General features: G+C 36.9%; 1 protein-coding gene and 1 pseudogene across 9 annotated transcripts in view; one reads left to right on the forward strand and one right to left on the reverse strand.

The window, feature by feature from the left end:
• Window positions 1-21,394, forward strand: part of PIAS2 (protein inhibitor of activated STAT 2) — a 95,876-nt gene extending 74,482 nt beyond the window's left edge. For 3 of the 9 annotated variants that reach the window (XM_067699181.1, XM_067699185.1, XM_067699184.1), the window contains 3 exons: window positions 7,228-7,367; window positions 12,178-12,215; window positions 14,904-21,394. In XM_067699181.1, the coding sequence (XP_067555282.1) occupies window positions 7,228-7,367; window positions 12,178-12,215; window positions 14,904-15,086 (361 nt within the window). In that variant the 3' untranslated portion in view covers window positions 15,087-21,394. Of the gene's footprint in view, window positions 1-7,227; window positions 7,368-9,362; window positions 9,533-12,177; window positions 12,216-14,903 lie in introns of all 9 variants that reach the window. The other 6 variants (XR_010933044.1, XM_067699186.1, XM_067699182.1 and 3 more) reach the window with 6 other exon arrangements.
• Window positions 5,631-5,964, reverse strand: LOC137203314 (small ribosomal subunit protein eS25 pseudogene; annotated as a pseudogene).
• Window positions 21,395-25,120: the final 3,726 nt, after the last annotated feature.

The raw sequence follows: 25,120 nt of genomic DNA on the forward strand, positions 1-25,120 counted from the left end.
CTTAGAGATTTTGGAACCTGCAGGAAAGTAGCAGCAGGTTCTCTTGACAGCCATGAACATATTGTTTCAAACTTGAGTATGCCAGCCTTACCTTTTGGCTTCTCATAGCACTTCTTTTCTCTAATGGCTTTATTGGGGTATAATTTATATACCATAAAATTCTCCCATCTTAAGTATTCAATTGCACAGTTCAGTGATTTTAGTAAATTCATAGGGTTGTATAGTCATCATCACAATTCAGTTGTAGAATATTCTGAACAGCCAGTAAACATCTCTCATGTTCATTTGCACTTAATCCTGATGCACACCCCAAATCTAGGCAACCATTGATCTTCTTTTTATCTCTATAAATTTGCCTTTTCTAGACATTTTATACAAGTGGAGTTATATTCTCGGTGCACTTTTGAAACATTCTTTTTTTATAGTTACTTTTGAAACCAGGAGAATTAAACTTTTTGTGCTGCCTTCTTCACTGTTAAAATGCTTATATTTCCAGATGTGATTTACGTATCACAGTAAGGGTATTTTTTGTTTGTTTGTTTGTTTTTTTAGTGGAACAGAAAATGGAATAAGTATTTCAAGTGGGATTTTTGGGGGGTATGCTGATCATTTATTGTTCCTTTCAGACAATTTGTTTGGCACTTCTAGCATTTAAATAATAAAAAATGAAAATGTAATTTTGAAATGTTTACTAAAGTGGAGAATCATGGGAATGAATACTTAGATGTGGTATTTCCAGATTTTACTCTCTAATGAAACTCTTTAGAATATGCTGGAAAAACATAGGTTGCACAGTATTATAGTTAGATGGTTTCCTGCCAGGTTGAAGGGTTGTGCGTAGTGATATGGACTCATGAGTTACTGTAATCATAGAGGGTGTCTCTGGTGGCTCGCCATAAGGGTCTACCCTCTATGTTCCTTTCGCACATTTTTACCAATACTTGATGAGGACTTAGAACTGGAGGAGTGGCACGTACATTGGGTGACAATCTTGAAATGACTTCAACATGCAGAGGAATCAGGACAGTTCACACCTGCGGTCAGCTACCGTAGAGATAGACGTAAGTCTCCTCATCGAGGTTAAAAAGAAAATAAAAACTAACATTGTGAGTATAAGGTAGAAACTTTTGACTAAACCAGCAACACATGAAAATTTTGGTTTAAAATGTCTGTAAATTGCAGCTTCCCAGCTCATTCCACAAAATTGACATAACTCTTAATACCCTAACTAGACTTACGCATTAACAGCCAAAAGAGAAGAACCATTATGAAACAGGAAGTTAGGAAGTTCAGTGAAAATTCTGAATTCAGTCTTAGTAAATTATTTAATAATACATTAAAATGACATTCATTACCACCAAGTAGGGTTTATCTAAGAATGCTTTATTGTTAGGAAATACATTGATAAAATGGATCTTGTCATAGGACAAGAAGTCAGCCCTCTATATCCATGGATTCAGGTAACCATGGATCATCATAAATACCTGGGGAAAATTTTTTTTTAAGTTCCAAAAAGCAAAATTTGCTCTTTGCTGCCAGCAACTATTTATATAGCATTTACATTGTTTTAAGTACTATAAGGTAATCTAGAGATGATTCAAAGTATATGGGGGATATGCAAGTACTACACCATTTTATATAAGGGATTTGAGCATCCATGAGTTTTGGTATCTGTGGGGGGTGGGAGAGTCCTTGGAACCAATCCCCTGTAGATACCAAGGGATGACTGTATATAGTCATTTTAATAGATGGTGACATTCCATAAATTAATGGCCATTCCTGATAGAAACTCTTTGAAGTGTCAGAATTCACTTAATGGTTTGAAGGGTTCACCACTTGAGCTGATTTGTTCTTAGACTGCATTAATAAACGAAGCAGTGTCCAGGATACATGCGCATGCCAGTTTTGTTCCATTTTAGGCTAGAAAACTTTCACTTAGACGATTTTAGTCAGGGCTGTCATCAAGAAGGGTATTAATGAGAGCAGCCAGAGGAGGGAAACAGGATGGTGAATAGTGGAAACATAGCCTGACGGATGAATGAGTCTAAGGATTGAAGCTGTTAAGCCAGGAGAAAAGAATATGTTATAGTTATCTTGTAGTTCTTGAACGGGAGTCATTGATGAACTGGGTTAAGTTTATTCTTTGTTATAACATTTGGCAGATCTAAGTCCAATGGATGAAAGATACATGGAAAAACTTTCCGTTGGAGTTTTCTGAACACTAAGAAAGTTGATGTTTTGTGCTAAAATCACATTTTCTGTGTTAAGAAAGAGTGGATGCCACCTGTCCAGGTGTCACAGTGGAGACTCAGGCTATGGTTATATCATTTCTGTAATCCCTTCCAACTCTTACATTTTTATCTCCTGGTTTTTGTTCCATTTTTATCTCCTGGTTTTTGTTCCTGGTCATTCTGTTCGTATCCTCTCTTTTGTGTCAGCATCTAGAAATTTTTTCTGAGGTGTAAGCTTATCATAGGACTTCTTGGTCAATGATAGTAAGCAAATGGGAAATAGAGGAAAAACAGGAAAACTTACTTTAAGTTACAGTCTAAAATTCAGGTGAGCAGTTATTTTTTAAGAGGTATTGTTTTTGAAAAAAATTATTCTTATAAACAATTTTTCAAAGCATCAAGAAATAAAAAGCATTCTGTTAACACTTTGATGGTAATTCTTCTAGCCCCTTTCCCTGCATAGCCTGTCAGAAGAAATTGGCACCTTAATCTAAGACTTTTAGGAGACCTCTGCTATTTTTCTAAATTAAAAGATAATTTTAAATATTATGTCCCTACCCCATGCCTGGGAAATTGAATGACTGCTTTGTCATTAATGAGGAGGTATTCTAAAGACAGGAAACAAAGATTAGAAATAGATTAAGAATCATTAGCAAAATTGAATCTTTTAAAATATTTTTATGATCATAAAGTGGGAGCACCCAGTGAATTTCAGGTTTATGGATAAAAATTCAAGTTACTGAATTTTCAGACATGTAAGTTGGGGCCAAGTATGATGAATTCAGTGATCTAGTACACAGTCTGGAATACTAATGTTTGCTGTCTAGCAGCATGCCAGCAGTTTACCTTTGTGCTGTGATACTATGGATACAGCTATAAAAATTTATATATGTACACATACTTATTGTACACATAAAGCCTGTGTGTGTATTTGCCAATCCTGTGAGGAGGGAGTAACAAATATTAAAAGTTTTAAAAAATGTTTTTATTATTTTATAGCATCACATGCCCACAATTCCACCAGACATAGCCATTTACATTTCTCCATGGTTCCTGTTATTCCGTATCTATAAATACATCTTTTTTTGCATAGGCATCAGAATCATTTACCTTTCTGAATGTGGTCTTTGTGAAGATTCTGATTACAACAAAAATCTTTCTACCAGTAGGTAATTTGATAATCCTAACAAATGACGAATTTCACCCATTCTATATAAAGTTGAATTTGTATTAATGGTTACAAAGTTCAGGTAATAGGAATTAACCTACACTAAATAGTGTGATGTTTGCTGAGATTTTAGATACTGATTTAATAATTTGTACTGTCAGTGGATTGTGACATTTTCATGTGTTGTGACAGCATTCTGTATTGGAGAAACAAGGAATAGTTGTTTAATCACTCAAAGTTTCATGTAATGAGAACAGAAGATATGCAGTGGTTAAGAGTTACTGTGGTTAAAAAAAGAATTAAAAAAAAAAAAGAGTTACTGTGGTGACATGTCCATTGGGACATTGACCTTACTCCTCTACAGATGGAAATAAAGGGGCCAGGGTAGGAAAATGAATTTTATTGTTGTTTTCTATAAATCTGATCCAGGTTGAAAGGTCAGTTCAGGATCAAGACAAAAGACAATCTCCCGTGTGAGACATCAAAGGACGAGAAGAGGGAGCAAGAGGAAGGCAGTCATTGTCTTTTTCTTGTAAACTTGAAATTTTTCTTTTCATTTCTTTCAATGTCAGAGAAAAAGTGATAGATTAAATGTACCTTTAAGTAGGAACTTTTTAAAATAAATGAAATCATATGTATGTGTGTATATAGTATGTGTGTATATATATGCACACACATACATATATATGTATACAAACACACACACACACATATAGGTCTTCTTCAAAAGCTTGCATCTTAAAAAATATATATATGATTAAGATATTAATACTGTGAAACAACCATAATAATCAGAGCCACTTTTTAAACCCCCTCCTTAGTACTAACATATACCAGTGTCTTCATTCATTCATTCATTCATTCATTCGTTTATGGCTGTGTTGGGTGTTGATTGCTGCACGCAGGCTTTCTCTAGTTGCGGTGAGCGGGGGCTATTCTTTGTTGTGGTGCGAGGGCTTCTCCTTGTGATGGCTTCTTTTGTTGCGGAGCATGGGCTCTAGGCACGCGGGCTTTGGTAGTTGTGGCTCACGGGCTCTAGAGCGCAGGCTCAGTAGTTGTGGTGCATTAGCTTAGTTGCTCCGCGGCATGTGGGATCTTCCCGGACCAGGGCTCGAACCCGTGTCCTCTGCATTGGCAGGCGGATTCTTAACCACTGTGCCACCAGGGAAGTCCCTGTCATTTTCCTTCTTATCCCCATCTCCCATCCCCCAATTTCTGATACACATTCCTGTGTGGGAGGTAGGATCATTTGTAATTTGAAAACACTTTTGGTGATTTTTTGGTCTACTTTCATCCTTGTAGAGGACCAGTGTCTTCAAACCTCCAGAAAAAGATGTGCTTTAATATAACATATGTACTTGAGCTCATCTCAGGTTTTCTCTTTCCCCCTCTGGAGTCTACCTTTGTGGTTTTAGGTTGACAGGTAACACTGGAGGCCAAGAAACCTTCTGATTCTAACCGAGGCAGGTTGCTCTTTTTGTCCATCTTCATCTACATCTGGAAAATGTGTTTTGAAATATGAGGCTTATGTTACCGTCTCAAGCATGTTATATTTCCTTTGCCTCCCAAATGGATCAGTTTAAGATTCCTGAACTCTGACCTATGTTATTTATTTGCTTTTCTGAGACTAGCAGTTGCCAGCACAGCCATGTGTGTCCTCTCAAGATGACTTCATTTTCCTCCTTTCCAACAACATCTGTATTTTTGACAAATAGTACAGAATAACAGCTAGACAAGAGCCTCATGTTATAATGGAAACTGGTTTTAGAGGGACTCCAGTGTTTAAATAGGTGGTGATTATTTAAGTGGTTTGAGATTTTTAATTGAGGTTATGAAATAGTTTTGTCAGTTGTTTAGAGTATGAAGAATGTCATCCAAATATGTCATCATTTCTTATTACTAGTATTTAATAATCTGAGCAATAACAGGAAGTTTCAACCAAGGGAAAGGACACCTAGAGGTCCTACTTGTCATCTCAGTCTAACTTTGTTGGTTGTACTGTTTCTGTCAGTTGTGCTTCATCTTTGTAGTGGTCCCTTCCAGCTACAGAGCTCTGTGCCTCTCTTAATAAGCTCACGCTAGTTTACTGGCAGCGCTTTGGAATGCTGACCGTAATGTCCTAATGACCTAATGTCCCTGTGTCCCCGTCCCCCACCCTCCTTTTTTTTTTTTTTTTTTTTTTTCAGTTTAGTAAAGTTTTACTTTTCAAAAGGTACAGTGGTGGGACCTGTTTATGCATCTTTACTGGCAGCTGGGGCATCTCCACCTTTGGTGTTTCTGGTATAAATTATTTGAACTCTGTGCTTTGAAACTGGTTTAATGGGTCCTTTACTAAGCAGCTCCTGAAGGGCTGCCCTGGCCAGGGAACTGTGAATCTTCAGTCTCTCAGAGACAACAGCTGGGGTTTTAAGCTTATAGTCAGGAACTTTCTTACAGAGTTTGTCTTATGTGGCTTTGTCAAACAAGACTAGGTTATTGAGCTTGTCCCACATTTTGCCTTTGGTCTTTGTCTTTCTTGGCTGACTTTCCAGCATCTATCTTTTTCTTGTCATCCTTGTGTGGCATCGCAGAGCTCGGAGAGCAGGTGCCACCACTGCAGCCTCACTAAGATGCTGGACAAAAAGGTGGCCACCATCAGCCAGAGGGTCGGTAACATGGCTTAGTTTCTTGTATATGTTCAAGATGTTTTCTTGAGAACTTCTAATTGTTTACCCTGGACTAAGATAAAATGAAGGTTAAGTAGGAAGAATGCAAAATCATCTCTCTTTTTTCCTGAACTTTTTCAAAAATATGTTTAACTATACTGCTTCTTAAAATTATAAAGTTATTATTATTATATATATAGTGTGTATACGTACATGTATAAATACCAGTAATAAAGTATATCTTAAGTGTATTTAATTTGTGTTTTTCATAGCATGAACAGCGAATTTCAAAGTCGTAAGCCCTCTTAGAAGAGTAGATGGTATCATGGTAGCCAGTGTTTTTATTTCTGGATATTATGTCTGAAATCCTGAGTAGTTGTCTTATTCTAATTTCTGATTGCTGCCTGTTGTTATCAGGCTGGCTGGCTTTAGGACTGGCTATCTTTGCTTGGGTGATTCCCAGATAAGATCGCTAATAATTAATACAGTTCACATTAGAATGGAAGAAATCATGCTTAAGCTATAGTAAGTAGCTTCACTCATAAAGGTACTCTGATTTTAATCAAATCTTAGGAGTCTTCTATTTTATTTCTAAATTTCTTTATATATAAAATTACTAATATTCACATACATGTTACATATACATTAATAAAATCATTATGTAGAGTATATTCCTGTTTGTGGATCAAAGTTTTATGTATTGCTCCAGCACTGTCCATTATGTTTTAACGCCACCTTGCTCTTTTTTTTTTTTTTTTTTTTTTTGCGGTATGCCTCTCACTGCTGTGGCCTCTCCCGTTGCGGAGCACAGGCTCCGGACGCGCAGGCTCAGCGACCATGGCTCACGGGCCCAGCCGCTTCGCGGCATGTGGGATCTTCCCGGACCGGGGCACGAACCCGTGTCCCCCGCATCGGCAGGCGGACTCTCAACCACTGCGCTACCAGGGAAGCCCCACCTGTGCTCTTATGTCACAGCTGCTGTTGAGAGCCAACATGTGTTCATGTTAAAGTGAAGACTGTTATGAAAGAGGAGAGTGAGTGGAGTACTGTGTAGTGAGTAGCTGCCGTATAGTTGTTTGGAAACTTAGTGAACTTAACGACTGACAATGCCCAGTGGTACAGCCCTTCTCTCCTGTGAACTAACAGCCAGATTGTTTGTAATTTCCCGTGCTATTTAAAACAGGGTTCTCATGTATCAGCCATCTTCTGTAAGGGTGCCCAGTGTGACTTCGGTTGATCCTGCTGCTATTCCGCCTTCATTAACAGACTACTCAGTACCATTCCACCACACGCCAATATCAAGCATGTCATCAGATTTGCCAGGTATGTGAAGAGGTGTTTTGTTTTTTTATCAAGTTTTACCATTTCTTTTTATCTTAATCTGTGGAGCAAATATAATTTAAATATCTTAAATAGAAATGCTAAGGAAATTGCTAAGGAAAGCCTTCCTGTAAAGGTAGTATCTGTTTTAAATATATCACATTCAGTTCCTATCATTTTAACTATAGAGCAATCTGTAGATTTTGATGAGAGGAAATATAGTAGGAAAATTTTACAGAATTTATTCTTCCTCATAGAGAATTTATACTGGGAGACTCTTTCTTCGTTTATCATGGAAGCTTCACAGGTTAGGGAGACTGTTTTCTCATACTTTTTTTAGTAGCCCATCACTTCTTGGTATCCCATCACAACTTCAGAATATACTGGTGTACTGTGAGGTCAGTGTTGCCTACCAGCTTTGCCCTGTAAAAATAGGATCTACCTGCTGTTTCCCTAGAGCTCTGCCTAATATTGAGGGATATCTTTTATATGTATGTTAACTCAACAGTTAAAAGCTTCAAGGCTGCTTGAATAACCTTAGTACCAAGACGTATGCAGCCAAGGCCCTACTATAAAATTAAAGCTTTTTCCTCCCTCCCTCTTTTTCTCTCCCTACATAGCCATTGTTTTTGCAGACATTTTTTGGTCGATCAAATTTGAGCAAGTTAGTACCAGTGACTCTTAAATTCATGACTTCCCTTCTCTTTGAAGGGCCCTTTTAGTGGAATACAGTCACCTCCTCCTGTTAATTTTCTGGATTTAGGAAATTAATTTTGACCTATGATTTATTCTTCTTGCCCCTCTTAGTAAGGTCTTTATTTTTAAGCACAGTGTATATTCTGTTGGGCAGAGTTTGTGTTGTTGAAAAAGTTGATAGTTGTGTACTCTGCCCCAGTGTAATTTTGTCACTTGAAATTTGTTCAGCATTTATTCAGTTTGAATAAAATTCAATGGAAAAGAGTAGACTAAAAATAGTATCCATCAAAAAAAATGTTAGGTACCTTTTGCTTCTTAAATGTGTTTACTCCACATGTACTTTGGGAATTGGTATTTTAAAAAATTGTTTGTAAACCCAGCTAGCACCAATTATAGAGTATTTGTTGATACAAAGCTTGATGCTGAGTTACAGGTGAGGTTTCATGGTCCTAAGAAAGATGGAAAGTCAGAGAGTCTTAATTCCTTACCGCCATGTTTTGCTTTAACTGTGGCTAGTTTCAAATGAAGTTGAAGAGTGTCCACATGTCATCTTACAAACAAGCATTCCAGAAGGATTTGTTTCCTAAAGATCTTGAATTAAAAATCCTGAAAAAAGATAATGAACGTTCTCTGTTTTTACTAAGTGACTCTGGCCATTTAGCGATAGAATAGTTACAATGTACAAATCACTTGCCCTGTTAGTTTTTGAGTTATGTGAGTTTGGATGAATTTTTAATTTCAGGGAATTTATATTATTTCAAAATTTGGGCATAAAGTCAGCCTATTTACTTTATAAAATGTACAGATTTGAGAAAAACAGTAAAATATGTTAACTGTGTATTTCATAAAATGCATTTCAAGCTGACATTAAGGAACTAAGACTAATATCCAGGGCTGATATTTAGCCAATATAAGCCAATATAGTGATACTAATTATTAAAATGTTGAAAGGCTTTCTTATCAGTTGATAAACAGAATAGAATAGGAACTGTTGTACTTCAGAAGAGTTACCAGTTTACCGTCATCTATGAATTATGTAGCAGTTACTACCTCTAAGTAGTTTAGTTTTTACTTTGGTTTTACTGTTAATATGCTCTTTTGTAATTAGTAATTACTTTGGGGATTTTTTGTGCATAATTTTTATGTAATTAGTCATACTGTACAGAGTTTTGATATTTATAAGTTTAATAATTTATAATAAAATATTAAATAGAACACTAAGAATGGAGAGATGACAGACTTTTAATACATTTCTTAACATTCCTTTTAAACATCATAAACATGAATCTTCTGAATCTGCAGGAGAACAAAGAAGAAATGATATTAATAATGAACTGCAGCTTGGAACATCTTCTGATACTGTGCAACAGTGAATGCAAAATAAATAATTTGTATTTATGGAATGGAAAACAGCTTGATTATTTCATGAAAAAATATGACTGCCTTATTATTGCTAGTGCCATATTTGTCAGGTGGGAATAGTGCTCAAAAGTTGTATCATTAAAATTTGAAAGTGCTAAACATTTACATATTTAATCATGTAGGAGTTATGTTTTGTTAAAGTTCATGGCTCAAGTAAGGAGAATGTGTTGTTATTAATAAGATATACAGAGTCAGTTTCACATGAAGAAGCATTTAAAATCTAAAACGACAATTTTATCAGTATTGACAAAAGCATTTAGAATGTACCATCAGAATTTTTAGCACTGCCTGCTTTTTAGTTAAAGATGAGCATTTTCAACTGTGGAATACTTAGGAGGGCCTAAAAATACGTCAGTACAACATATCATTGCAGTTCAAACTTACGGTGAAATAAGAAAACAGCATTTTACTAAACTTAGAAAATAAGGCAATAACATTTGATCACTGTTCATGAAACATCATCTATTTCATGTAAGGGTTTTAATAGTCTGTACTTACAAAGAATTGCAAGACATTGTTTGTAATCTTTTTTTAATAGGAATAACATCTGAAATACTATATCGAACTTCATTGTTACTGTTTGAGAAAAATGGTTTCAGTGAGAAATATTTACATTAAAAACATTATTGAATTTTGTGTATACAGCATCTGTGTAATGCTAGGGAGACAATGGGTTTCAACCAAAATTTCAGAAAAGTTTCTAGACATTTTATTATGGCATTGTATAAGTTACCATATTCAGTTATCCCTGGATGAGGTGTCAAAAGATACAGATCAAACAAATCTCTTAAAATGTTTTATCAGTAGACTATATATCTACTAGCACACATGAAATAATCATCAAAGAGAATTGCAGTACATCTGAAGAGATGGGAATTGAAATAATGAAAATATGGAGACACTTGGCACCTCCTCGATGGGCAGTCTCCAGTGCTAGAACTACAAAAGCAGCTTGAAAATTATATCAAGCCTGTGTATTTATTTAAACTGAAGTTACAAAATGGGAATAAACTTTAGAAAATGAGCATTTTGAGTGATTTGGCTTCAATACACAATATTCCAACAGAAATAGCAATACTTTCTGTAGCTTTATAAAGAAATTTTGTTATTCAAATGGACTGAGTTATTCAACAAACATTAAAAGTGATTGAATATTTGAAATTAAATAAGCTTTTAAAAGCAGAAGTTATTATATAAATAATGTTATATACCATTTGAAGCAAAACAAAATTAATACAATTAAACCAATAAAATGATATGCAAATAAACTCTTTTTGTGACGTAGTCCATAATAGAAATGTTGAATGTATAAAACTCTCAGAAGGTGTTATAAGGGCTAGACAAATTGTGAATTACTGTTCAGCTGAAGCAGAGAGAGGATTTACTGGACAGTATCATTAGTGTGAAGAGAAACTCTTTGCTTATTGAGATATGTTACCTACTTAGTATCAGTTTAATGGGGAGCTCCTTGGAAAAGTTTGTTGTGATTCCAGTGTTGGCCCAAACCTTGCTGTATCATATAGCTAGTGATAGGCATATGAAATGAAAAATACCAGCAGTTTTCAAAAATGCTTTAGAAATTAAATGACTTCTTTCAAATGATTGGTGCTACAGCTTGTATTACTTGATAAGTATTTTTATCATACCCTTATTTAGAGATTATCAGGGAATAAATATACTTTAACATTTTGATTTATAAATTTTTCATACTGGTTATTAAGTATTTTAAATATTTCCCACTAATATTCTCTCTTTAGAGTAACAGTCTAGTATTAGAGTACACTCTGTATGATTATTATACTTGAGGTGACATTGAATACCAGCATATAAAAATTCGCAGAATGGATAGAAATTGGCACGTCTTAGTAACGTACACCTGATATGTGATTTTTTATTTTTTTTTAATGTTTTGAAATTTAGTCAAACAGAGGTCTATGGGGACTGACCTTGAAGTTTATTGCTAGATTTTTCAGACCTGAAATATTTTATTATTTATTGTTATAACTTTAATATTTCAAAATGGTATTACTGGGCAACGTTTTACCACAGTTCTATTTCAAAAGCATAACTGGAGAATCCCAAAGCTTTGGTTTAGAAAACTGCATTAGCTTATAACCCAGCAAACCTTGGTAAGATTTAGCTTGTTAGTGAGCAGCAGTTAGCAGGTGCTTGCTTTGTGCAGCACGTTGAACTGTGTACTGCTACTCTTGTTGTGGGAACCGGGGAACAGAGCTGTCCATGAAATAGACATTTATCTGCCTAAGAAGTGATATTTTAGATGAAGCTCAGTGTGGTGTATTTCTAAAAAATAAATGTGAAGTACCTTAAGAGTCTTAAGTATGGTTTTTTAATGGTCCGAATCCAGATCGTCATTTTTTCATTTTATTGCTTCTCATTCTGCTAAGTGATAAAGGGGGAAAGTTTGCTTTGACTAGTCCTATTTATCTGAAAAATTTTGGACTGCCCCCTTTAAGTCTCTGGGAGGTGGTTTTTCTAGTTGTTTTGTTAGGAAATATGTTCATTTTTGGGTTTTATCCACATAAATATCCTGATTGTGGTATAGACCTTCCCTATGGCAGAATGGTAAGACCTTAACCCAAATGTTTTATGACTTAAGATAATAAAAAATGATTTAGGGAAATAATTCTTGTCTCCAACATATGAGACAACTATTAACAGAACATTTTTGTTTTAGGTTTGGATTTTCTTTCCCTTATTCCAGTTGATCCCCAGGTATGTATCCTGAATTTAAGCAACTAATTTGTATTTGATTGTTGGTTGTGTCATACTAACTAAAAATGACCAGTTGCATAAAATCAGGACAGTCAACTCTCAGTTACTTAAATTGATGGAAAGGAAATACTATATAAATATTTCACAATTTTACTTGGAGGGATGAAGCTGCTAGTTCTCAGTTTATTATATTTTGGCCTTTAATACTGGAAGTTTAAATTATATTTTATTTAGTTTAATATAATCAGTTGGCATTTCTTACGAGCATTTGAGTGATTAAAATGAGGGGAAGCAGTGCTCAATGACTGGAAGTTAAAACCTTATAGAGACAAGTTGTAAAACACTTGCTCTATACATAGAAAATAGCTGATGCTGATTAAACAGACTGAATCATTAGCTTGATTCTTCCTTGTTTTTAAAGGCAGTCAGATTCAGACTTTGGAGATGCCCTAATCTAAAATTGCTATAAACCAGTCATTCCTGTTTTCTTTGTCAGAGATAAGAAACTCTAGTATCCCAGCGTCCCAACATGAAGACCTTGCAATGAGTGTGGACTCCACTGATAAGGCTTATAGCAGAGGCAGAGCAGAGGAGGAAAAGGCATGGGAAAAGCTGAAGGGAAGAGCAAAACAGAGAAAGAGACTTTGAGAGAAGTGTTCAGAGTAGGGAGGGATAGAGGACGAGCCATGCACCACTGCTTTGTAGGCTGCTCAGAATCAGCTAACCACAGGTCTTGTATCAGCTTCCTGGTTCAGTACTCTGTATTTGATCACATAAACAGCACTGGAAATTTGGGCCCAAGGTAACAGGCACAGAATGAGGAGTTTCTTCTTCTCACCCTGAGTTGACTTTGTTACAGCAGTAGATTCTATAGCAAAATATCTGTCTGTTTTTTAAGGAAATAGATTCTTCAGGCTTAAAGTATTACTGTTTTTAATGTGAATCATCCTTTTTTAAAAAATCTTTTAACCTAGAGGATTTTGATTTTATAGGGCTATTTAGCATGCTTGGTGTCAGGCTAACTTGTTGCTAAGCCAAATGAAGGGTGAGGTTGTGCTTTCAGTTTTCCTTGAATCCTTAGATTTGTTCTACTTTACCTCCACATTGCCCCCTTAATCCCTGTTATCCTTATGCAGATGTGTTCAAATTACACATAAAGGCTACAGAGTTAGATTGGCTGCAACCTGAGTATTGTAAGATTTCAAGATGTAGAGGCTATTGATAGCAGGACTGTAGTATCTAGCATTCATTATACAAATCAAGAAGGGTACCTTTTTACTCCTAGGTGGTCAAAAACTCCCTCAGAGGTAGTAGAAATAAAATGTTAACTTTCTGGGCTTTTTCCAGATTCTTGGCTCAATTTTAGTGGAAAATTAGAAATTGATTTTAAAGAAGTTTAATACCTGACAATGCAACTCTCTTTAGAGGTTCTTAGAAGCTCTTTAAGAACTCCCCTTGAATGTCTTTGTGCCTGGCATTCGTTTTGTTGATGAACCAAGACAATTGTCCATCCTAAACATTAAGTTACTTTTTTAAAAGGCACCCTGAAGTTTAGTTGTTGCCCTTCCACTGACTGGCAGCCTTAAACCTGGGGCCGTTGTTCCCATTTTATGGTCTTTTAGAAGATCATGTAGTCTAAACAACTTCAGTTTTAAATTTCTGTTTTTAATATCTCTGATGATAGGCTGAATAATATATAGAATTGATAATATTGATCGGATATCCTTACTGATCTTCCTTCATACAGTCAATCTAAACACAGGCTTAGGACCTCTTTTGTAATGTATACTGGACCTCACTTAACTCACTCAAGTCAGTGCAGTTGTCTCTCACATAAAATATTCTATGGTGATATAAAGCTTTTAGCTCTTGTCTCCCTCTGTTCCTCCAGGTCAATATTAGAGCACTAAATTCAGGTCGGAATTAGTTTGGGAATCAGCAACTAAGATGTTAAAGAAACCAGAAATTTGAACAGTTGGAAGGGGGTGTCAAGCAAGCATCTCAAAGGAAATTAGATTAGATTAGATTTCCTTTAAGATTTATTCCAAAATTTTGTGAGTACCTGAGATGACTCTCTTTCTGAGCATCCCGTGGTAGTTAGCTACCATGTAGTCTCTATGTTAGAATGTATGCTATCTTCTAATTACACAGGTTCTGTTACGTGTATGTACAAAGGAGTCAGATGCTGCCTTCCCGCTGATCAGTCTTAACATTATGCCTTAAGGGTCTGATTAATACTAAATTTTGAGAGAATTATTGAATTTTGCATTAGCATTTTTCTTAACACCATTAAAAATAAGTTTATTAGCCTTTTACAGTGTGTTTTAAATCTGGTATAAATACATTTAGTGAGCAAATTCTTTTTGAGATTAAGTATGAGTCATAATTTTGGGGCCAATATTTAGTATTAAATAACTTTAGTTATTGTTGACATTTTTGTACTACTACATATTTGGTCACAAATTCTGTGAGTTTTGAGACAATCAGGAATATGCTGCACTCACAAAATAATGTAAAATGTTAAAATTCATGCCACCTTCCATACAAAGATGTGAAGTTTTGAGAATTTTTTAAGTCCCACTGAGATTTAAATATGTGGCTATCACTTGTGCATATCTAACAATTTCTAGTCTCTATATTTAAAATCAATGTAGCCTCTTCCTCATCGACATCATTGTTTGTTTCAAGCAGTACTGTCCTCCTATGTTTTTGGATAGTCTCACCTCACCCTTAACAGCAAGCAGTACGTCTGTCACCACCACCAGCCCCCATGAAAGCAGTACTCATGTTAGTTCATCCAGCAGCAGGAGTGATACAGGGGTCATAACCAGCAGTGGAAGTAACATTCCTGACATCATCTCATTGGACTAAAGGAGGACTCACTCGATTCTAGGAATCATTCATTAAAACTGCTGTTTCTTGGATCTCTGGTCCGTGGAAGCTATTTTTTTTGGTAACGATTACTTTGATATTTATTGAAGTGTCAAATGGATTCTTTTGCCTTCTGAGAGATGAACACAGATGACTGCAGCAAGAACCACATGACATGCAAGGATTTTTCTTATTCATGCTGTACTCTGAGCATCAGATACATTCAGCTGTAACTGCATCTTCTTGAGAGATGGATTTCAATTTCATATGATACTGGTTGGATTCTACAAATCAGTTAAAATTTTTTTTGTTGTAATAAACAGCAATAAAGTTATGTAAATATTCAAGTAAACTTTTTTCTAATTAAAAAAAGATGTAATCAGTGATTCTGAAATGACAAGTTTTGTTTAATCTGATGTGAAGGAAAAATATATGGAAAGAAGTTACGTTTGCCGAATGAGCCCTTTCCATGGAGATTTGTTCTATTTCGTTGAAGTAATGAAGTCTTGATAAGTGGCCAAAGCTTGGGTTCCACTTTTCTTCCTGCAGTTCCACTTTTCTCCCCGATTCCATCAAAGAAAAATGGCCTTTGTGTTAAGCATTTTCCCCTGGTTGTTGTTTACACTTTGGTATTGTGTGCTGATGAATACAGAGTGAAGTTCTGGGATTTGGCTTTTCTTTATTATTAGTGATTATGTTGAAGAAACCCTATGCAGAGTCTTCCCTGATGTAATGTGTGTTATTTTGGTAATCATACATTCTTATTCTAGAGATTTCTATAAATTGGGGGCTTACCTTCTCAAAAAAAAAATTCCCTGCAGCCATCAAATGAAATGTTTTTAGATTAAGGTGTGGGCTGGAATGTTTGTTAGAATTTTGTTCACACTGTCTAGAAATATTGAGAGGTTGGAGGCAGTGGAAGAACAGATTTAGGGGTGGTGGGAATAGCAAAGTTTGATTTCTTCCTAAGAACTTCTTTTGCTCGTTTATTTTACAGGATAATGTACAGATCTGTGTTGAAACTTTTCAGTTTAGTAACACTGACAAAGAAAATATGTTTTAGATCTCATTTTTCTCATAGCAGTGATTCTCAAACTTAAAGAACAAACAGTAGCAAGGGGATGGGGATGGCATCAGATTTCCCTTTCATTTTTTTAAAAGGAAATCTTTCCTGAAGCCACAAAAGACAAAACAGAATTAGAAATGTTTGAATATAAGAAAGGTTTGAAGAGGAGAGGATGGGCCTGAAACCCACTTTGAAAACCACTCTCTTACTGTGTGTTTGGTTTTAAAATCTCTCAGAAAACTGTTTTACCCTTAGAGAAACATTTTTATCCAAATTTTATACTTTGCTTTCATTTGGCTGCAGAATTTTGAGTTCTGAAGGACTTAATACTTCCCTAATATTTAGCTTTCTCTTCTTAAGCTGTATCTACTTTAAAAATAAACCTGTGTTAAAAATGATTAATCTAACTGATTTCTCAAGCTGAAGTGCCCAGATGAAGAGTCCACCAATTTCAGTTAGGATAGGGAACAATCTGGGTTGGTGCAACTCCAGGGAGCTGACTTGTCACTGCTTGGTTTTTCACACCTTCTCAAGTTCTCATGCCGCACCCCCCGCCCCCGCCCCCGCCCCTGTGCTCTTTTTGTACTCATTTAATTTCATGTGATTTTCTACATCATCCCTTCTTTGGCTGCATTATCCCCTTAATGTATTATCCCTTTGGGAGAGTTATAAGCATGGAAAACGAACCTGAATCTTCTTGCAGTAGTTGCATCATAGTTGCCAGTTTTACCTTCTTCGTCCACGTTACAGTCCTTTGGTCCAGATACAGAATTTCTTCCTAGTAAAATTTTATGTTGCTGCTCTAAATATGGATGCAAGTTCTGTTAACTCTGTAATCAGATAGAAAAAATAACCTGATTTGTGTGGTATAATTTGTTAATAAAGAAATGCTGTATATTTGTTACCATTTTGTTACCCTTTAGATGCTCAGAGACCCTCCCCTCCCCAGTTTAACCAACAGTTTTATCAGGTAAATGAAAAAAATTAATAGAAATTAGTTTATTTACTTGGTTCTTGTAAATGGTACCTCTGTGCTTTTATAGTTGTGCTTTGTTTCCTTTTCACTGTTTTATGTGAACAGTTTTATTGTTCATTTTTGGTGCTTTACACTGAATTACATAAATTTTTAATTTATCTCATACAGGCGACTAACATTTTTTAAAATATACTTTTAAGTTTATAATCTTAAAATTGAGACTTTTGTGTATGTATATTTGAAGGTGAGTACTTTTCTTTATGCTTTTGGCCCTGTGACAACAACATGCTTATTAAGCCACTGTCCTTTTTTTAGAATGGTCACTAAATATTTTTTATTGAGGCTCTGATTTCGTAGCAGTTTCTTTTACTAGTCCAGATACCTGCTCAACCAAGTATAATTCAGTCTCAGAGGAGGTCATCTATAGCTGTTACTTAGATGTCAGCCAACCAGTGACTATGTTCAAGGAAAGGAACTGCAGTTATTAGTCTCTTACAAACACTTAGCCAACCTGTATTTTTATCTTTATTCACATAGAAATGTTAAAGGATTTCCTTGCTTTGGTAACTCGTGACAATGTAATGGGTGCTGAATGTAGCTTCACACCTAAGGTCTGCTTACATTCACTGACTTTCTGACCCTTAGGTGAGCCGCTTTAGGATTCTGTTTCCATTTCTGCCCAGAAGGTATAAATTCTTTGCATCTGTCATGGAATAATTATAAAGGCCAAACAAAACAGTAGAATCAGGAAAGCTAGAATGAAAATCATGATTTGGGGAAAGAGTGTGAGTATAAATAAGGAGATCCATAACTCTTGGTATAAAACAAGTTTCCCTAGGGTAGGCACTTAAAGAATTTGAAGAAAGGTAAGATGTTGGATTTTAGATGAATGATATTCAACAGAGACTATTCTGACTTTGGATTCTGACCTTTGAACCATTCTGCCTTCAGACGAGTCTTGGACATCCGTCATTTAGTAACTGAGTTGTCTGCTTTTCTTCTGCCAAAAAAGTATTTATTGTTACATTTTGTCTTTTTAAGTAAAGTTGAATTTTATAAAGCATTAGTTCTCAGCTTTGTCTTTCATTTCTCTCTAGCCCCCAATGGGTGTAAAAAAAAAAAAAAACTCTCCCCCACCCCCAAGTAAATGCTTTTGTTTTCCTAATCTTTTTCATCTTGGAAAATGTAGAGCAGTATGCCATTTAAACTTCGGTCTGACATTGTATTTTGTGACCGTGGATCTGTGTCTTGTGGGAGCATGGAGTTGTCATTTAGGTTGGTGATTGATGTCTGAACCTGATTCACCATCTTTTCTGCTGCAGTTCTACATGAATATGGTGAAACTTGTGGAAAGAATTTAATACTTCCTCTGCTTTTTTAAGAATGACTGGTTTGTAAGCCCCTGCTTTTTTGTTGTTAAGAACCACGCTCCAATTCCTAGGAGAAACAGATTAGGCTAAATATAAATGCCCATTCTTTAATGCTTGCCTGACTCAATAATGGTTTTTTTCTGTTTATGTTTAGTAATACATGCTTATTGCGGGAAATCTAGACAATACAGAAAAGGGGAAAAGGGCACTTTACTGTTTTTGCATATTTCTTGCCAGTCTTTTAGCTACTTGTCTGCGATTTTACATAGTTTCATTCATTCTCGGTATAATTTGTGCCTTGATTTTTTTCTCAATCTTCAGGCATTATTCCATGTCATTAAAAACTATTCTGTATGGATGTGCCATGCTTCCTGTTACCTTTCCCTGTTGGACATTTTAGGTTGCATCTCATGATGCAGTGTTACAGTTCATGTCTTTGTGCATAAATGATTTCCTTAGAATAAATTCCTAGAGGTGAATTTCTGAGTCAAGGATGTAAATACTTTGTAGTTTTTGATTCCTGTCATTTTTCCAAGTGGTTTTACTAAGTTATACTGTAACCATTTGGTATGAGAAGAACTGTCTAACCATAGTTTCCAAGAATATGTGCTATTTAGCTCTATGCAGACATCTGCATTAAGACCCTCCACCTTCTGACCTTGGTGAGCTGGGGAAACTGATTTGGAGATAATGGGCACAGACTTTCCTGGAATGTCTCAGTTTCAAATATATGTATCTGATATGTTCCAGAAACACCTACATAAGGATATCCAAATGATTTTTTACATAGTTTTACTTGCACTATGAAGTAGCCCATTGTTACACTACATTTTCTGTTTTTAGTTAGAAAATCTTGCCTTTTCTTAAATCTTTTGTGCCTTGGGCCAGCCCTTGGTAGCCAGCTCTCTTTTTTTTCCTCTTCCTGTAGGCTCCATTTTGGCCTTTCTGAGCTCCCCAAAGCCAGTAGGATCTTCTGAGCCAGAGGCAGTCCAAACCAAACTGGAAGAGTGGTAAGGCTGAAACAACAAAAGCAGAGCTAAGCTTTGCTTTTTCACTTTGTCTTTTTGTGTTTTCAGTCCCATATTGGTGTTCTCAGGGCCGCTCTGGGGAAAGAAAAACAGATTGCTATCTTCGGATGCTCAAGGTATTATTTTCTTGATTGGCATACCACATTTCCCAGGCTGCTTTTTCTTTTTGAATGGATTTGAAGGCTGCTTTTGTGTTCTCAAAGCTCAACTCTTTTTATGTGAAGAAGAGTGTTGTTGTGTTGTAAAATATCCCTCTTATTTTGGCCTTCATCAAACTATTCAACAAATATTCAACGTGTTTTGTAAGTGTATGTGGGGTAGAGTAGTATAAAAGATCTGGTCCCATACTTCAAAAGGGTTATAATCAAGTTTTCAAAGCTCAGGAATTCTTACCTACTAACAGACATGCTAAGAACCTTACAAAAATGTCACATTCCTTACCATGGTCCTTCAAAGGAAAGTAGTATTGTCTCTGTTTTGCAAAGGAAGAAACGTAAATTTCGCAGTGGACTTGGCAGCCTGAAACAGACGTACCTCCAAAGCCTTCTGACTAAACTGAAGTGACACTAATTAGGTAGGCTATTTGGGAGACTGATACGGTAATCTAGACGTAAAATTATGAGAACTGATTTCAGGTGATGGCCACAGGAATAAGGAAGGAGGGGGTGCTGGAGCCATTTCAAAGGAAGACTCAAGATTCAGTGTCTGAGTGGTTATAGGAGTAAGGGCTGAGTCCATTTCTCAAGCCTGGGTAACCAGGATAATGGTGATATTACGAGACAGGAGGCAGTTAGACTGGACGTTAGTCATTTAGGGGAGACAGTGGTGAGTTTGATGGGAAGGGTGAGATTTCAGAAAGGGAGTGTCCAAGAAGCTTATCTGTTCTGCAGTCGTAAGTGCAAACTTCCCTTGTCCTCCGTTTTCACCTTCACTTGTCTCCCTTCTATATGTATTCTAGTCACTCCCAATTGCCTACCCTCCCGCTCTCCTCCCTAATCCATGCTTGGCTGCATGTCGTTCTTTTGATTTTTCTCTTGACTGCCTTGCCTTAACCAGTTCGGCTGTCACCTGAAGGCCTGCCGTAGCCTGGAGCTCTCACCAGTGTGGGCTGCGTCCACACTCCATGTATCTCAGGAGATGGTGGTTGCTGCCCTTGCTCTCTATTGTAAAGTCTAAATAATTTCTCCCAAAGCTTCTGACAAAAATCTGCCCCTTTTGCAGCCTATGCCAAGAAGTTATACTATCAGTTACCTCTACTCTTGCCACTGATCACTCCTTTGATTTCCTGAAGGCCTCACTTCCTAACTCACAGCACGCTTTGCCATCTCCGATTCTTTCGTATTCTCAGTATCTTCAGTGTTCTGGTGGATGATCCAACGCCCTGGCCAGTGAGATTTTTGGTTACCTCACCTTCAACATTTTCTTCCATTGAAACTCCCTACCACTGTTTAACCCTTTGTTTTCTTTGTACTTCTTGTCCAACTTAGACTCCTTCATTATCACAGCCTTCAACATGTCCTCAGACCCAGTAGAATATACAGATAAGTGAATAGGGAGATTACAGTGCAGTGGTAAAAGGTACAGGGTGCTATAGGAGCACACAGATAGAGAACTAAGAATGTTCAGGATAGCTAGAAATTTGCTAAGTAATATTAAGAGAAGTATGTAAGGTATGAAAAGCCTTGTAAAATAGCAAGAAGTCATTGAGTTTTCATGGTCATTCACAGTAATGAGCGTTTCTTGAGTTTGATACGATTATCTCCATTCTACAAATGTGGAAACAGATTCTGAGAGGGTAAGTGACTTGCCTAAGGTCATGTAGATCGTAAGCGGGGAGCCAGGCTTCATACCCAGTTTTTAACTACCTTCTCAGAGAGGCCTTCCTTGACCATTCTATCTAAAAAGGAGGTGTTTCCTAACTATTCTAATCTTACCACTGTTTATATCCTATATGGCAGATAGCACAACCTGTGTTTATTTTATGTATTAGTTTACTGTGTATTGTCTGTTTCCCCTGCTAGATTGTAAGCTCCATGAGGGCAGGGGTGATATCTTATTTCACTTGCATCCCAGAGCCTAACATGGTGTGGCGCATAGTAGGTGCTCAATAAATATTTGTGAATGAAGAAATGGTGGATCGTCCTTTGTATTTGACTTACGCTGACTGTGGAAATCACTTGATACCTGAGCAGCAGGCATTCACAAGGGAGGGAAACGAGGAGGCAGATGGATGAAAGATGCTGGGGATTTCAGAGGAAGTCAGCAAACTGACCTAATAGACTCTGAAATCTCAGGGGCAAGGGCCTGGAATGGGGAATTGGTAGGGCAATGCACAGTGGGGACAATAATGTGCGAGTAGGTGTTTTATTAAACCTGAAGGCCTAAGTGACCCCTCGTAGACTCAGCCTACTGTATATGTAAGGCTGGAGAAATTCTGCATGTAACCTCTGTATTTTGTACTAAGGACCAAGTCATCTGGGTCAGCTCTACTGCTCTGAGTTATGCAATACAACTGTAGGTGTAAACATTCTAATTTATCATCTTTAGTCTCTCAAGGCTAACAATTTCACCTAAGTCATTATTGGACTCTACTTTGTAACTGGAACAAGAATCAGTTAATTTGATGTCTCTGAAGTCATGCCCACATGACATTGGACCAGCTACAGGCTTGTCCTATAACATATGGGTAGTACTGAAACCATGGTAGTGTAAGAGCTCATCCAAAGAAGTTGATGAGTGAGGAAAGAAGAGAACTAGACAAGGAACACAGGGGATTGAGAAGGAGTAGCTGAGCTACAACAGAGGCCAAAAGAATGTATTTCAGGGTGTTTAGTGAAGCTAAAAGCTCTCACACGGGCTTCCCTGGTGGCGCAGTGGTTGAGAGTCCGCCTGCCGATGCAGGGGACACGGGTTCGCGCCCCAGTCCGGGAAGATCTCACATGCCGCAAAGCAGCTGGGCCCGTGAGCCATGGCCGCTGAGCCTGCGTGTCCGGAGCCTGTGCTCCGCAACAGGAGAGGACACAACACTGAGAGGCCCTCGTACCACAAAAAAAACTCTCATACAATATAAAAAGTACCTATTTAGAAAAAAATTTTAATTTCAGAAACACCATATTTGATTGAATCTAAGGTATCTTTACATATACAAAGAAAAATCTAAACTGTGGCCCATTGCTTTCAATCATATTGATCATAAGAGGTAGTCTATTAAAATGTGGTGGAGGATGAATATGCATACTCGAATTTAGGAATTATGGTAATCTATATCTTCCTTTTTCAGTGCATTGGTGAGGGTAAATCTAGGTTGCAGTGGGATGAGGACTGCAGAGTAATGAAGTGAGCAAGTGCAAATAACTCAAAAATTGGCTGTGACGAAGGGTGAGGCTGTAGCAATAGAATTACGTGTGGTTGAGGGATTTTTTTTTGAAGGCAGGAGAAACTTGCATCTCATTTAAATGCTAATTAGGATAGTGGGGTAGAATCAGGAGAGAGGGGGAGGTGAAATGCAGTGGTGCAGGAGGAGTTGGCCAAGATCATTGGTACACCTAGGTTCCTAAGGAGGGAAGCTGGCATCCATATCACAGGCAGATGAAGGAATGGGCATGGACATGGGCATGTGTGTCATTTGGGTAGCAGAGGGTTTAAAGTTTTCACCTAATGGTTTTGCTCTCACATCTTTGAGAACCAAGTGATGTGGCAAGTTCCAGAAGTGGAGGGGCGGGGGCTGAGAATGGAGGTAGGTACAAAGACAGCAGAAATGGTTTGAAATGGTGGTCCTAGAGAATGGGAAAGAATGGACTAGAAAAGAACAGCAGTGAGTTGGACACCATGGACTTACAGTGGCATCCGTCTGGAGGACTATTCTTCAACACTGCTCATTGGTAAAGCCTACTCAGAGTTGAGTTTTTGTCAAGTGGGTGCAACAGAAGAAAGAAAGAATATTTTGAGCATGCTGGCAAGTAGCTGACATGATGGAATCTTAGTTGCCATCACACTCCTGAAATGATTCTTGCTGATGTCAAAATGTGCACGTAATTGCCAAGTTCCATGAACTTGACTTTTACTAACTTCAACATTTGCATTTGACCCAGTCCCTTCCATTCCTTGATTTTTGTGACCACACAATTCTTTTTCTGTCTCCTTCAGGAACTCTTTTTCTTATCTCTGCCCTGGAAATGTAAATGTAGATGAAACCTTGCTTGGTTAGCTGCCTTTGCCCAGCCACCTGACCCACACTGTTTGGCACACTCATCTACTCCGCTAGAATGTAAGTTCCATGAGGGCTAGGATTTTGTTTCTTTTGTTAACCATACTATTGCAACTGTCTAGAATAGCTTTTACTTTCAACCTATGTCATTATATTTGAAATGAGTTTCTTGTAGACAGCATATTGTTTTGATTTTTTGGTAGCAACTTGATTGAGGTATAATTCACATGCTGTTTTAGTTTGCTAGGGCTGCTGTAAATTCCACAAACTGGGAATGACTTAAACTTAACAGAAATGTATTTTATCGCCATCTGGAGGCTACCAAGTCTGAGAATCAAGGTTCAGCAGTGTTGGCTTCTTGTACAGGCTTTGAGGGAAGTCTGTTCAAGGCTTCTCATTTTGGCTTGTAGATGAACATCTTCACCCTCCATACATGGCTGTCTCTGTGTTCAAATTTCCCCTTTATAATAAGGATACTAGTCATATTGGATTAGGGCCCACCTTGATGACCTCATTTTAACTTGATCACCTCTAAAGACCCTTTCTCCAAATAGGGCCACATTCTGAGCTACTAGGGGTTAGGACTCCAACATATTTTTTTTGGTATGGTACACAATTCAACCCATAACACATGCAGTTCTCTTGTTCAAAGTGTACAATTCACTGGTTTCTAGTATATTCACAGAATTGTGCAACTATCACCATAATCAATTTTAGAACGTCATCCTTATGCCCCACAAGAAACTCCATACCCAGTAGCAATCACATACCCCTAATTTCCCCATCCTCACACCCTTCAGCACTAGGCAACCACTAATCTACTTTCTGTATATGTAGTTGCCTATTCTGGATATTTAAGATAAGCTGAATCATATAATATGTGGCCTTTTGTGATGAGCTCATTTCAGTTAGCCTAATATTTTCAGGGTTTATCCACATAGCATATATCAGTACTTCATTCCTTTTTCTGACCAAGTAATATTCCATTGTATGGATGTACCACACTCTATCCAGTTGATAGACATTTGGGTCATTTCAACATTTTGGCTCTTATGAATAAGACTGCTATGAACATTTGTGTACAAGTATATGTATGGACATATGCTTTCCTTTCTCTTGGGTTTTTTTATCGTATTTTTCAATCCTAAAATTTCTGTTTGGTTCTTCTTTTTCTTCACTGAGACTTATTTTTCCAATTGTTTCGGAATGTTTGTGATTGCTTATTGAAGCATTTTTATGATAGCTGCTTTAAAATCCTTTTCAGATATGATTTTAACATCAATGTCATCTCAATGGAATCTGTTGATTTTTAATTGAATCTTGGACATTTGGGGTGTTACGAGACGAATTTATTTAAGTCTTCTGTTTTATCAGGCTTCTTCTGGCT

The sequence above is a fragment of the Pseudorca crassidens genome, chromosome 12 (assembly GCF_039906515.1).
Source record: "Pseudorca crassidens isolate mPseCra1 chromosome 12, mPseCra1.hap1, whole genome shotgun sequence".
NCBI classification, from domain to species: domain Eukaryota; kingdom Metazoa; phylum Chordata; class Mammalia; order Artiodactyla; family Delphinidae; genus Pseudorca; species Pseudorca crassidens.